General features: G+C 39.7%; 1 protein-coding gene across 1 annotated transcript; it reads right to left on the bottom strand.

The window, feature by feature from the left end:
- Positions 1 to 1,665: 1,665 nt before the first annotated feature.
- On the bottom strand, positions 1,666 to 15,778 carry LOC307120102 (uncharacterized protein; the record flags this gene model as incomplete). Its single annotated transcript, XM_079806968.1, has 5 exons — positions 1,666 to 4,004; positions 10,331 to 10,471; positions 11,187 to 11,230; positions 14,060 to 14,145; positions 15,668 to 15,778. The coding sequence occupies 5 exons, from the start codon at positions 15,776 to 15,778 to the stop codon at positions 3,184 to 3,186; spliced, it is 1,203 nt and encodes a 400-aa protein (XP_079663094.1). The 3' UTR covers positions 1,666 to 3,183.
- Positions 15,779 to 16,101: the final 323 nt, after the last annotated feature.

The raw sequence follows: 16,101 nt of genomic DNA, 5'->3' as shown, positions 1-16,101 counted from the left end.
GAGTATTTGATGTTATGTACGAATTATCTTTGAATTGATTATGTAATTGGCATTATACATTTACCTGACTGTTAATAACATTGTTACATTTTGATCCTTTCTGAATTACTCTGTAATTATTAACTATCTCCAGAACGGAACGATATAATTGCAACAAAGGGTTAAAACGAAATTATTAAATGTGTGACTAACTATCAAATATAAATGACCAAACAACCAATTGGCATTCTCTTCTAAACTCGATAACTATGATAAATGGAGTCAGATTAAAGATGTATATTAGTTTTAAATCCATTCTACCCAGCTGGAGAAACTATCGTTACCGTTCATTGGAGCGATTTCAGCGGCCTTACAATACTTTGATTAAAAAGTTGATTAGAGAGGGGAAAACAAAAAAAGTAAAGCTCAAAATCCTTATAATAACTTTTATTTCAATACACGCAAATGCATTAGGAACACTGCACATTCTATTCTAAGTCAAAACATGAAGAAATATGCATTACATTTGTTATTACTTTACAGAAAGTGAAGAAAAAGGAATATTAGGCTGTTAAAAAAATAGCAGTGTCTGCATTTTCCTTTACAAAGTCAAACATTTACTGTATAAACTGAAAAATGCTTGAAGATTTAGCTTTCTTGTCTACCACGGGTTCTGAGAACTGCTTCACATCGGTCTTGCATGGAGTCGACCAACTTCTGGCATCTGTGAACAGGTATTCCAGCCCAGGACGATTGAACTACACGCCACACTTCCTCTGCATTTCTTTGTTTTGCCTCAGAAACAGCATTTTGATGTCACCAAGTTTTCTAATGGGCTGGCCACTCCATAACGTTAATCTTGTTGGTCTGGAGCCAAGATGCTGCTCGCTTACTGGTGTGTTTGAGGTATTTGTCTTGTTGAAAAACCCATTTCAAGGGCATGTCCTCTTCGGCATAAGGCAACATGACCTCTTTAATTTTCTGATGTACTCAAACTGATCCATGATCGCTGAAATGCGATAAATAGGCCCAACACCATAGTATGAGAAACATCCCCATATCATGATGCTTGCGCCACCATGCTTCACTGTCTACTGTGGCTTGAATTCAGTATCTGGGATTCGTCTGATAAACTGCGGCACCTAGACCTAAAAAAGAACAATCTTGCTTTCATCGGTCCACAAAATTGCGCCATTTTTCTTTAGGCCAGTCAATGTGTTCTTTGGCAAATTGTAACCTCTTCAGCATGTGCGGGGGCTTCTTGCCGAAAGCTTGGCTTCACGTAGGCATCGTCTAATTGTTACAGTAACTTTAGATTTTCTGTGATCTCCCTGGAGCTGATCTTTGCCATTTTGGCTATTCTTTGATCCATTCGAATGGTTGTTTTGGGGGGTTTTTCCCCACGTCTTTCTGGTTTTGGTTGCGATTTTAAAGCATTTGATATCATTTTAGCTGAGCAGCCTATCATTTTCTGCACTTCTTTATTTGTTTCCCCTCTCTAATCAACTTTTTAATCAAAGTACGCTGTTCTTCTGAACAATAACTGGAACGACCCATTTTACTCCGATTTTTAGAGAGAAATGCACGGGACATTTGTTGCCTTTGCCACTTGTTTGACATCAGTTTCTTCACAGAATGAATAACCTCTAATTGATCTCTAATTGAACTCCACACTGCTATGTTTTTAAACACTGCCTTTTAAATTAATGATTCAATTACACTAAATCAGCAGCATGCATGTCATGACTGCTGGGTCTGTTGGTTTTCTACTCTACTACACCGACTAGTGAAATAATTGCCATGTAGGAATATAATTTCTACCAAAAACAGTGACTGATCTAGTTAGTGATGTTGGACTGCTATTATTTTGAACACATCTGTATGTGGTGTATTTCTGTATGATTACTGTGCAATCCTGACAAACTAATTATTACCACGGTATCCCTTTTTAATATAAAACTGTGGTAAAACATCAATGCTTGTGTTCTAAATAAGTTAAATAAAAAACAAAAAAGGCAAACATTTATCAAAAGTATCCGGTCTGATAAAAAAAAAATTCCCTTTGTTGGTGAAACGTCTTTCGATCTTCATTTTAATAATCAATACATTGAAAATTGATTTCTGACTCTGGCTTCTTTGCTCCCCTTACAGTCACTGGACAGGACACTGGACAGGACACTGGACATTTAGTACCATAACCAGTGTGCGAAATATCTCCCAATTGTTGCGCAATACCGATCAAAATATTTTTTGGTTTTGTTTACATTTTTAGCATTACAGCAGACATTATGCAAACAAAGCACAATATAACAAACAAACCAAAAAAAGTAAAATAAAATTATATTATATTTTTGACTCTGGCTTCTTTGCTCCCCTGACAGTCACTGGACAGGACACTGGACATTTAGTACCATAACCAATGTGCGAAATATCTCTCGATCGTTGCGCAATACCGATCAAAAAAAAATATTATTATTTTTTTTTTTTTTGCATTACAGCAGACATTAAGCAAACAAAGCACAATATAACAAACAAACAAAGAAAAGTAAAATAAAAATATATATTTTTGGCCATCTTATCTTTGGCCAATTATGACTACAGGTATCATAATCAAATCATAATAAAATTTTGTTTGTTTGTTCATGAGAGGTTTTGCAAGCCTGTATAACTCAACACTGAATAAAAATTGAGTGGAGTCTGACTAACTTAAAACATATTGGCCATTGCATACAAGAGATCAACAACTATTTCACGTTGTAAACGGATACATTTGACGTTCTACAGAAACAAATATGCACAGGAGCATTTGCCAATATATTATTACGGTATCAACTGAGGGTGCTCTGGCATGCATTTTGAGGTGCTTTAGACAATTCAGCAGAACAGTGTCTGCAAACGGCCATTTCTGAGTCTTTCTCGGACACTTTAAAGCCTTCTTTAAGCCTTGTTTATACTCGACACGTCCGCACGAGCACGATCGGGTGCGCGCGGCAAAAAGGACATAATCGCAGAGTGCTAAGCGGACGAGACCTCATTGTTCGGTAAAATCTATTCTGTCTTTTCACTTATTCAAATCTTATTCAATAATTTCGTTTGCCGGGGATTTCGCACACTGACCGTAGCACATTATACAGTCTCTCAAACATGAGGCGTTTCCTGTCTGTGAAATTAATTCCACACTGATGACATATGAAACCAGTTCTCTCATACATTAATAATCATGTGGTACTTCTGGGCTATTTTATACTTAGTACTTTTCCCAACACATGTGTCCGGCTTCTCTCCAGTGTGAACTCTCATGTGCCGGTTAAGGCTTCCTTTTCGGTTGAAACGTTGTCCACATTGTTGGCAGCTGAACGGCTTCTCTCCAGTGTGAATCCTCATGTGGCCTAAAAAGTTATGCTTTTTAGTGAAACTCTTTCCACACTGAGGGCATGTGTAGAGTTGCTCCCCAGTGTGAAGTCTCATGTGGACTTTAAAGGTTTCATGTTGATTGAAACACTGTCCACACTGTTGGCAGGTGTAAGGCTTTTCTCCAGAGTGAATTCTTTCGTGGACTTTAAGGTGTCCATGTTGATGGTAACTCTTTCCACACTGAGGGCATGTGTAAGGCTTCTCTCCAGTGTGAACTCTCATGTGCATGTTAAAGCTTCCTTTTCGGTTGAAACTCTTTCCACACTGTTGGCAGGTGTACGGCTTCTCTCCAGTGTGAAGTCTCATGTGCCTGTTAAGGTTTCCTTTTCGGTTGAAACTTTTTCCACATTGTTGGCAGGTGTAAGGCTTCTCACCAGTGTGAATCCTCATGTGGTCTACAAAGTGTCTTTTTGTAGTGAAACTCTTTCCACACTGTTGGCAGGTGAAATTGCTTATAGTTCCCTTCTTTTTAGCCCCTTTTCGTGACAATGTCTTTCCAGCCTGTGAGCAACGAAAAGCTTTCTCTCTTGTTATGAATTCATGATTCTTATATTGATCTTTCTCTTCCATTTCATTCAGTACTTCGCTCTCGTTTCTCAGTACCGTCAGGTCTAAGGTGAAAAGAGAAATGGAAATCGGAACACCAATTAAATGCCAAAAAGCAACAGACAACAAAACATTTAGACATGTAAATTATCAAAACCAACTAGTTCCTATTCCCAAGGGTGTTGCACTGGGGGAAAAGGTGGACAGAGTGTGGAAGGCCCAGAAGTTTATTTGGGGGACATTGATATCCTATCCATAACAATGTGCTTCGAAATAGCTGAGGAGCACCTTCTTTTTACCCCTAAGTGAAGACTGAAAAAGAAATTTGCTCCGATGCCAGCAGCGCCACATAGCATTTCTCAATAAAGAATCAATGATTCACTGCTAAGAAAAAGCACGCCATTCTACTTCCTTCTTCTTTTGTTTAATGGTGATTTACATAACCTACTTAGTGCACATGACATCGCCACCTATTTGGTGGTTGTGCAATCATTTTTCAAATATGCTACGCGGTTTTAAATTACAGCAGTAGAAGCTCCCGACTGGTGGAAAGCAAATGAAAGGCGAGGTGTTATCTCTGTATTGCTGGGGCATCGGTGCCATCTGAAGCCTTGCTTAAGGTTTTTCGTAGTGTGGTTTTGGTTCAACAGGCTACGCTCCAGACTAACCCACATCACTTAGACATGTAACTTTAAAAAAAAAAGTGTAGTGTAGCGTATATTTTATCTGATCTGTTTGCTGCTGTTTGCACTGTAAAATAAACCCGTGAAAAAAAGTATTTTTAACGGGTCACAGACACTTGTCAATCGTATTTTTATTTAATTCCAATTCAATATTATAATCTTATCAGTTAACTGTTAATAATCGGATAATGAGGAGCGGTTGTCGGTTGGGAGAATGAACTGAAATGAACATCCCTACAGCAGTGTATTTTTAATTTAAATTTTTTATTAAGAATAGGCAACATAATGCCAGGATGACTGTCCTTCCTTTGCCGTACCTGAAGTTGCTGCATTGCAGCTGTCTGTAGATTACAAGAATACACAGATGGGACCGCCGTGGGGGTCACGACATATGGAACCCAGCCTCACACAAGTTCCACCAATGCGTACGAGTGTTAGACCTGGTGTTGGACGCTCCACCACGTCCGACTGCCGCGGGTTGCGGAGGACTCAACAGGGTTCGCCGTTCTGGGGAACTCAACTGGAGCATATAAGCGCACGTATCGGTTCCATGGGGAAGGGAATGGCGACACTTAGAACGGGCACTTCGGTGTTACTGACTATGGGAAGAGCACACAGGAAGATACCGGCTCTACATGGAGACTATAAAATATAGCGAACGTGTTAGGTGTCGCCCAGCCCGCAGCTCTAATATCTGTCAGCGAGGCTCCACGAGCAAGCGCCCAGGAAGAAGCTACACCCCTGGTGGAGTGGGCTCTTAACCCGAGCGGGCAGGGCATGTCTTGGGTTTCATACGCCTCTGCTTGGAGACAGCCTTTCCCTTCTGCTGGCCTCTGTAACAGACGAAGAGCTACTCTGAGGCGGATTTAGTCTCCTCGCCCCCCTCAGGAACCTGATGATCAGATTGTGCTTCCCCAAGGACTTTCCTGCAGCGATAGTGGCAACATAAACTTTGAGGGTGGAGGGAGACAGCCTTTGCTCCAACCCGTCTTGTAGGAAGCCTGTGGTAGGCCACCTAGAACCTCTGCATCCCGCTGGGACCAGACATGGAATTTCCAGAGAACCGGACGCGGGTGCCATAGGGTCAGGAAGTCCTTCCTCAGAGGAATGGGCCATGGAGGTGCTGTCGAGAGGAGCACTAGCTCCGGGAATCAAGTCCGGTTGGGCCAATACGGAGCGACCAACAGGACTTGCTCCTCGTCCTCCCGGACCTTGCACAGTGTCTATGCGAGAAGGCTCACTGGGGAAAACGCATATTTGCGTAGGTATATTTGAAGCGGCCCAGTGCAAGACGAACTGCTAACAACTCCATTCAATTGATATGCCATTGCAGCTGAGGCTCCGTCCACAGACCTGAAACTGCAAGCCCATTGTACGTGGCCCCCCAGCCGGTGGATGAGGCATCCGCCTGGACACTTGTTCTAGGGGAACTCCTGCCTGTAGAAACAAAGTTTTGGCGGCACCTCTGTGTTACTGAAACACGGAGTGAGTCGCGCTGTCAGACCGAACGAGTCCAGCTCCTTACCGAGAAAAGATATCCTCTGCGTGGGGCAGAGTTTGCCCTTTTCCCAGTTGACCCGAAACCCCAACCGGCTGAGGTGCCCAACGCTCTCTAATGGAGCAATGACCGCCTCCGCGACTTTCATGAAGAGACGGGGCGAAAGGGACAGCCCGAAGGGTAAGACTCTGTACTGATATGCCAGTTCCTTGAACGCAACGCGTAGGAATCGTCTCCCTGCATCGAGGGAGAATCGAGACATGAAAGTACGCATCCTTCAGGTCGATCGCTGCTAACCAATCTTCGGGACGGATGCACCTGAAGATGCGTTTCTGCGTTAGCATTCTGAATGGCAGCCTGTGAAGGGACCGGTTCAAGAATCACAGATCCAAGATCGGCTCCCAGTGACCGTGTAAGCAGGACCAACAGCACCACAGACGTACCCGCAGCGGGGCAGCGAGCCGGCGCCTGACTCGGACGGCATGGTAGTTGCCCGAAGTGGGGTCTGAGTGTGCTGTGCAACACTACCTGCTTCCGCCGAGTACCCCTTCCGCCAGTTGCACTGCCACCCCACCGATGAGGGTAGTGAGAGAGGGGAAAACTTATGCAGATTATGGCCCTTTTGGTGTTCCATATTTTGGCACCAAATAGTTCCACAATGCCAAAGCCTTCCAATGCACATCCGGGAAAAGGCAAGGGGCGGGCAAGGCGATTTACACATTGCACTACGCCCCAGCCACCCGGGAAAGCATGGCTGTCAAGTATGAATCTGATTCAGCATGAGCACCCACTATTAAAGTGGGAATCTCAGCATCATTTTCAACACATAACAGCCCTTTCTCCGATGCAGCGATTGACATCTGTCCTCTGCTAGAGCCCCAAATGAAACGCTAGACCCCCCCCCCTTTTTTAAGGACCAGCAATCCCATCTGTAAGCTACCAGCAGGCATGTGAGATAGTAAGCGTGGCCGTGAGACGGCACGCTGAAAACTCAAGCCCTCATGAAAAAGGCAAGATGAACAACGCGCCGACATGGTCATACTCTCATGAGAGAACATGAACCACCCACGCACGAACACAGTCTCAACATGCTTGCGATGTGATAGAGGTACTGTAATCCTCAGGTCACCCAGGCTTATTAGCCAAAGTAGCCCCTTTTCTGGTGCACCAGAAAAGAAACTAGATCGGGGTATAAGCGAAGGGACTCAACCTCATTTGAGGTTTCATAGTATCGACCGGACATCTGAAGCGCCGAGGGCAGCCGGCAGCTAGAAGGCGCACTGAACACTCAAACCCTCACAAGGAAGGTGAGACGAACAGCGCGTCGACGCGATCACGTTCCCCTGAGAGAACACGGATCACCCACGAACGCAATCTCAACATGTTTATGCGAGAGGGATCATGGCCGCATCCAGAAACGAATGGGTGGAATGATGTCTTGAAAAAGACGTAGTGTCACACCCGCTAGGGATGAAACGATTACTGGTTTCACGATAAACCACGATAAAATTTAGTGACGGTTAGTAATATCGTATAAAATTGAATTATCATTAAAACCGCGTGTGATTATCACGATTGTGAAAACTCGCGGTAAATCTTGTCCAGTCAGTCTAACGCAGGCACAGCGCAGAGCTGTTTTCTGAATGAGGAGAAATGGCAGAAGGCAGTGACAGCACCGGGAGATTTTTCAGATTTCTAAAAGGACCAAATCTGAGTTGTGGTCATATTTTGGCTTTTACAAAAGTCCTGAGGGAAACTTAATCGAAGATGGTCACCCTGTCTCAGAACATGCCAGAAGAAAGTTGCTGTAATAGGGGGAACACTTCAAAACTACGAACGCAAGGCAAGTGGACTTTGACCTCAATACCAAAACTACGTCTGGGAAATAATAACGTGAAGCGAACGAACAAATTCAGAAAAGACTAGGGTGACATTTAAGGGATAATAATCAGGGCTTGACATTAACAACCGCCATTTGCGAGTGTAGCGTTATTTCGGCTGCACACTAGACACTCTGGTGGTTGAACTTATTATAGTCTTCTCAAAAGCCATCTGTTATAATCGCGTTGCGCATTATAACCACTCACATGTGTTTCTATTGAGTTTATGAATGCAATGTCTCATAATCAGAGGCGTTCAGATTAGCCAGAGTTTTCTTCAGAGCGCGCACCGCTCTCACTGAAATCTACACTCAAAGCAGAGATAAACGTGGGATGCACGCAGGAGATTCACTCATCATACAGTGGTTGACTGTTTTTGTTCTATTTCAGCAGCGAAAATTGTTTAAAAAAAACACAGCAGAACCACAGCGCATCTGATATGACTGGCACAACGCTGGCGAATTTAGGGACAGTCTCTAAAGTTACATACAACATTGGTAACGTACACGTTTCAAACTTCAATAGCATTTGAAGAGAATGACAGTCATAAAACTCACTGAAAAGTGATCATTTAGGTGTCAGGTATGATGCACATTTTGATATTTAATCAAATAAACTGTCAGATCATATGGAAATATGGATATGCATTATTTCACTAGGATACTGTATGGGCTCTTACACAAAATATGCTAGATTTAAATGCATCATTGCTGAACACTGATGAGAATATTGCTTGAGAATATATTTACAGAGATAATATTCGAGATTATATTGACACCAAATTATTAATATTTATACGTTTCTATATAAAGAAGGAAATCCCGCATAATCTAGCTTAAAGTGCATAGAGCTGCTTGATTTATTTGTTGTTTGTTGATTTTCAAATATAAAACTTGTTGAAATGTTTTAAGTGTGTGCATCGGTTCTTTTTGAACACTTTCATCTCATTTGAAGAAAACCGTGATAATATTGATAACCTCGATAATTTGGGTCACTATAATCGTGATGTGAAATTTCCATACCGTTTCATCCCCAACACCCGCGCTGCTCTTTTAGAAGAAAAGCTCTTTTAAATGTGCTGAAGCACCCAGGAGCGACCGCGGCAAAACACAGGAGAGTAGTGTAGCCTGAGTATGCATTCACTGTTGGGAACGCCCTCACCGAACCAACAGTGCTCTGAGAACAGCAGTTTATCACTGCATCGGTGAGCTGTCTTAACAACCCCACTGGTGCCCTAACTTCAAAACTTTTTGAAATCCAAAGGTAAAAACCACAGTACAAAAGCCTTTTTCCAGAGAGCATTACATTTATTTATTATATTAGATGAAGAGCAGCGACATTTTGATGGTGGAGATACTTTTGGAGGACCCAGAGCATGTGCTGCGCTTTGATGATAAAATACTCACTGATAAAATACAGATTCCCATGACACAGGATTTTGCAGTTAGTTCCCTAATTACGACCAACATTACAGAGGCCAACGAGCCGTCATGGAGCATTACCGGCCGTTCTTCACTGGCATAAAGTTGGTTTGACGCTGGATATTTGATATTCGCAAGGACCATCTCTAAAGTTACATACAACATTGGTAGCTACACATTTCTAACTTCATTAGCATTTGACCGGAATATGTAAAATGTGTGCATCATAGCTGACACTTAGATGAACACTTTACAGTTGGTTTTGATACTGTGATTCATTCAGTTCAAATGCTATTGAAGTGTGAAATGTGTATACCAATGTCGTATGTAACTTTAGAGATGGTCCCTAAATTTGCGAATATCGAACGTCTAATAACTTAAATCCAAATTTATGCCAGTTCATTCTTCAAGTGACTAGACGCCTTATACTCTTTCTTTTTTTGTTTTGCAAAAGGCGATTTATAAAACAGGCTTTAACTTTTCAACGGAGCTTATCAAATTTTCAATTTCTGCCGCATCATGATAAATGCTAACATCTATTCAGGGCTCTAGTGGAGTCCATGCCTTGACGGGTCTGGGCTGTTTTGGCAGCATAAACAGGGCCAACACAATTTTAGGAAGGTGTTCATAATGTTATGCCTGATCGGTACATACATATATGTATTTTTTTGTAGGCCTACTGGCATCAGCAAAGTACTCGCAGAAATTAAGCAAACTAGTTGCTATTTATTTTCCTTCTTTGTTTATTTAAATAATTAATAATCATTTTATTTAATAATTTATTTAATTTTGTTATCACGGGAAATTATGCGTGTTTGTGTGTATGGGGGGGGTAGCCTTAATTTCTGTAGAGCTGGAGATTTTAATAAAGATCAAATGATTGAGTTCAGCTTTGAGAATGAAACCAACCTGTGTGTTCCTCAGTTTCTCCATGTTTCACTCTCAATGTTTCTTCAATCTTCATGTTTTCACTCTCCTCTTTAATAAACTCAATCTTTATGTTGATGTGGATCTCAGTCACTTCTCCAGGAGCTTTTCTGTGTGTTTGTCCTGTTTAAGATGAGAATAATTAACAGAAAGAAACAAGAAACAAAAATTAACTTCAAATGAAAGAGCATCACTTATAAATTAAAAGGTAGGGTATAGCGCACCAAACAAAAGCTTTATTTTTTTAGACATTGGTTTGAGTTTAATAAATTAGTTGGTTGTTGAATTCTGATGGTCAGATTTTGAGTATTACTGAACTATGTCTTAAAATGTTATATTTCTGAGAAAGAATATTGTATTGCCATTAATTCTATTTCAGCAAAAATATATCTCTATTCATCAGTCAGAGCCATTGTTAATGGACCTAAATGATCTGATTAGACAAAAACACTCAAAACTAGCACTACAGATTAATATAATAATTCAGAGCCTTGATATATTAGTCAGTTTAGTTATTTAATGATTTGTAGAAATCGAGATAGAAATACTATTAGAGCGCTTCGAATCACTGAATCATTTGTTGTGAATCAGTCGGTTCAATTGACTCGGAGAGTCTAAAGCTCCGGTTCCCTCGTCACTCGCCAGAGATTGAATTCATGTTAGAACTGATTCACGATAAAGAGGAAAATGAGGCGCTCCTTCTGTTACTCGTGAGTTTATTCTGTTACTTTACTCACACAACGCTGATAAATGTTCGATAAAACAATGCAGTGTTACTTTTAATAATACATCATTAATTCTATTTCGTTTTAAAAACGCTTGAACACAAACCTCGAACCTTTCTTCAGACGAACCACAACAGATGCTTGAGCGCGGCGCAGCCTTATGACGTCACACCACTACACCAAAATAAAAGTCCCGTTCACACTCTGCTGCTGCTTCTTCTTCAGTGTTTTTTTGTGGCAGTTTGCAAACGAGGTGCATTAGCGCCGTCTTCTGGACTGAGGTGTGAACTCATTTTATAAACTGTATGAAATTATTTTCTAAATCCTATTTGCAAGCTGAGTTTCTTTCAGAAATATCATAATCCTTAATTATAGATTGTGATCCAGGCATACTCAATAGATTTTTTAAATGCAATTCATTTTCCATTGCCCTCTCTAGTTCTCTCCTTTTTTTCAGAATACTTTCTACAAGTCAAAAGTACATGTGTTACATTTTCCACTTCTCCACAATGAAAGCATAATCCTGTCTGATGTTGTCCTGTTAAATATGAGCAGCTATTTAATCTTGTGGGACCGATTCTCAACCTTGTAATTATATTTTCCTCCTGCCGTCCCAGACTGCTGTGCTTTTTAAATATCACTTCTTTCTGAATGTTGTATAAATGTCTTCCTTTCTCCTCCCGATCCCATATATCCTGCCACATTTTATTAATATAATCTTTAATGATGACTCTAATCTCCGATTTGCTAAGTGGAACTTGAATGTTTATTTGCTTCTTTTGCCAATGTATCGACCTTCTCATTTCCCTCAATACCCACATGTGCCGTAACTCAAATAAATTTTATATCATTTTTTTGTTGATTTAATATAAAAATCATTTGATTTATTTCATTGAAAAGATCTTGTCTACATATAGATCTTCCACTCTGAATACTTGATTAAGAAGACATGGAATCTGCCTTATGTGGTTTAACTTCCTCTACCCATTGCAGTGCTAAAATAATGGCCATTATTTCAACTGAAAAAAACTGAGAGGGGATCTGATGTTCTTTGTTTGGATGTTATCATTATATTTTGGGATGAATACAGCTGCAATGGATCTTTGGATGCATCTGTATATATATATGAATTGAGTCTGAATTTCTATATACTGTTGTATGCTTTTATATATGCCTCTATTTTTTATAATTTCTTTTGTTTCCATATTTACCAATGGAAAACAGAATAACCATGGTGGGATAGTAGTCCTACTTATTGTTCTGCAATGTGCCATATTTAGCAGATATCAAGCGGTTCCCTCAGGACAGAAGCAGATGGGATGAAAGATGTAATTTATTCCCCTTTATATAGTATGAATAGTATAGAAGAATTTATATAGATGAATAGTATGAGGCAAAATTAGAAACCGCACACCGGAAGGCCAACTCTCTCTCACTCCATGCTTCTCGTCTGCATTCACAGTCAGACCAAGCGAGAATGCTTAAAGGGCACGAATGAACTACAATTGCACATTGATTTCAGACACAAGGAATTTCGACTACGCCGCCCTAGGAATTTCACCTAAAGGATTGTTATTAGGTCACACAGGTTCGACTCTCTTAATGAGGTAGGCAGAAACGTGGGTATCATAAAAGGACAACATTTTATTAATACAAAGTTTAAAGTGAAAAAGGACAATCACATTAAAATAGTATCAATGATACAAGCAACCTCTGGGAACGAGTATTGCGTAAGGGAGAAGCTCCTTTTCTCGAGAATATGAAGCAAAAACGTGTATAGTGTCTTTGTAAAACGCAGTACAGCTCGTTGAAAAGCTCACGCAAACGCAGGCTCAAAGGTGTTTGAATATGTGGATTCGGCCCTCCTTCCGCTCGTCTGTAAACACTGACTCTGTACTTACACCTGCGTCTAGCGTGACCTTTTCAACGTAATTGCGTTTTATGTGACGTCTGTCTAATTTATTTATTAAAAAAATAAACAAAAAAACTTCTGTCCTGTGTGTTCTGTGCTCGATTAACTGAGACGTGTTACAGAACTTGCATACTGTTGCCCTTGACTGTTCTAGCTGCTTCTATTGCTCTTATTTGTAAGTCGCTTTGGATAAAAGCATCTGCTAAATGACTAAATGTAAATGTGACATCACGAGCGCGCATCAATGAACAGAGCAAGGCGAGCATTTGTGCTTATAAAACTTAAACTTTATTTATTTATTTTAAAAATGGCCGATCGTTTGGCTAGATAAGACCCTTATTGATCGTCTGGTACCGTTTGATGTGGTTTAAAGCCCTTTTGAAGCTGTACTGAACCTCTCATTTGGACCTTGAACCGTTTGGAGGCCATTGACTTCCATTATATGGAGAAATATCCTGAAATCTTTTCATCAAAAATCTTCATTTCTTTTCGACTGAAGACAGAAAGACATGGATATCTTGGATGACAAGAGGGTGAGTAAATTATAAGCAAAAGTTAATTTGAAAGTGAACTAATCCTTTAACATTGATTCAACGTTTATTTATTTATTTTTATTTCATTTTATATTTTCTTTTACTGAAAACCCTAAAGACTGGTATGAATATTGCCTGTACTGCTAAAATTCCTTGCACATTTTTAAATCCAGCTTAAAAACATTCTTGTTTAGGGAAGCGTTTGTGTAATTTTATTTTAAGTTGTTTTTAGTTGTATTATATTTTCTTTTTGTACTATTTATTTTTCATATATATGTTTGTGTGTTTATGTATGTATGTGTATGTACATGTATGTGTATGTGTGCGTGTATGTATGTGTATATATATGTATATATATATGTATATATACATATATATGCACATATTGTCATATTCTGTTGTGATTTTATGTTCTTATGTACAGCGCTTTGAGAAGTTGCCTTTAAAGGCGCTATATAAAATAAAGTTATTATTATTATTATTATTATTACTGTTGTTTGTATGATTTGGGAAACTTTTTCTTTTCAGTACTAGAGCTCACCAACTCTGAGCTTGAGGAAACTGTGTATCTGTGTATGTGCAGTCTTCTGTGTTAAAGAGCAGTATGGGATGTGGATTACGGGCATCCTAAGAGATGAGATTTACCATGGGAGTCAATCAGAATCAGAATCCACCTTGCAGTAATGACGTGGTTAGACCTGGAAAACAGTATAACTGTTGAGGAATTGTATGTACGATAGGGAGGGCATGGCCAACAAACTCCTTGTGAGACGTGAAGCTGCTTCTGCTGATGAAACTACCAACTATTCTTCAGTACATTTCTCTTTAATTAATTACACTCCTGACTCTTGGTCTTCATTTTTCACTACTGGTCCTGGGTCCTAAACTGTTACTCCAACAATATGTTAAAGTATAAAAATGATTGCGGTGTATAAAAACTCTAACCCTGTCTTCAGCTAGTGTGTCTATGAATCAAGGCTATGTTTGGTGGTCATAGACAGACAGACAGACAAAGACGGATAAGACAGACAAGAAGACAAATACAGACTGGAGATCCATAGATTGGAGAGATGGATGGAACTACAGATAGTGAGATGGATGGACAGAGGTTACGAGAGATAGAAGAGATGAAATGAAGAGATGGAGGTTGGTTACAAATGTGGACCCCAATAGTGAGACAATCACATTTTCTCACAAATACTTAAGATAAACAAATAAAAATCCATGTTTTTCCCATGTCCTGTTCCACTGTTAAAAGGCGTGTTAAAGGTGGGGAACATGAGTCTGGGGTTCCTCGTCCTAGATTGAGCTAGCCGGTTAGCAAATTTAATTTCACAAGTTTTTTTTTCTTCTCATAATGAGGAAACCATAGGCCATCATGTGAGTCTAATTGCAAATAAAGCATCAATTATAACATTTAAGCAAAACATGATCATTAATTATGAGCCTCATAACTTACCTGGACAGTGGTTTGAGCACAAGGAGAGGCTCATGGGTAATGCTGGCGCCCACTAATTAATTACATTAAAACTTGTTTATTTGAATCTAATTAATATCCAAAACGAGTCCCCCGTTCTCACAATTGAAGAAGAAACTATTAAAAATGATGGTCATAACGGTTGATGAGGCTCATGGCATGGGTACTGTAGTATTTACTGTAAGATCTGACACACCAAGCCGATGGAAAAATGTTATTTCTTAGAAAAAGATGATTTAGAAGCGATGGCCGCAGCACAACTACCGTCTCATCAATTAACCAGGAGAATATATTTACTATATTTTGACTGGAAGGAACCAGGTTAGTAGCCTACAATAAAAACAAGGATAAAATCTCCTGAATAAATGCTGAGTAATGTAGCGCTTTAAGTTAAAAAATTTAATTAAAAAAAACAACACAGCATGTGTGCTATGTAGAAAGAAAAATGTGGTGTATTTTTTACTTCCTATTGAAATATGTTAGATTAAAAGTCGCGCTGAGTGACACTAAAAAAGGGGAAATTTGTGTCCAGGAACAAAAATCAAAAGATTCAATTTTGTGACGTGAGACTGGGTTGGTGTGTGTGTTCAAATAACAGTAAATAATATTGTTTTATATTTTAAATCAACCTTATCAGCAGATGTTCTTACAAACTAAAATGATATAACAGACTTCCAGTTGCTCATGAAGCTGGATAAAATAATCGTAAAGCAGGAAGAGCATTCTCTCCTGTTTCACCGACTGCAGGCAAAGAGAGGAAGAGACAGGGCTAGAAAACCCCATTCCAGCGATTGGTCAGTTATCTGACTTACTTTCATTAGAGGAGCTGAACTGTAATGTGTATTTGCATATGATTAGAATTTCATTTAAATTTAGGTTCAATATCTTTCTGCACTTGGAGGACCAAACTATGGGGAAATGTGCGGCGAATGATGAGACAAATGACTGCCTCTGAAGTGTGGGTGTAATTAATTATGAATGTAATACATTGCTTTTTTTCACTAAAATCCTTTCTATTGTATTTGCTGTTTTATTCCGTTTTTTCTTTGAGCAATATTTGCTGAATTCTGCTGTAAACATTTTAGAGACTTTTATTTTGACATTCT

This window comes from Gobio gobio, assembly GCF_949357685.1.
Source record: "Gobio gobio genome assembly, chromosome: 23".
Taxonomy (NCBI): domain Eukaryota; kingdom Metazoa; phylum Chordata; class Actinopteri; order Cypriniformes; family Gobionidae; genus Gobio; species Gobio gobio.
This window is presented reverse-complemented; position numbering and strand designations above follow the sequence as displayed.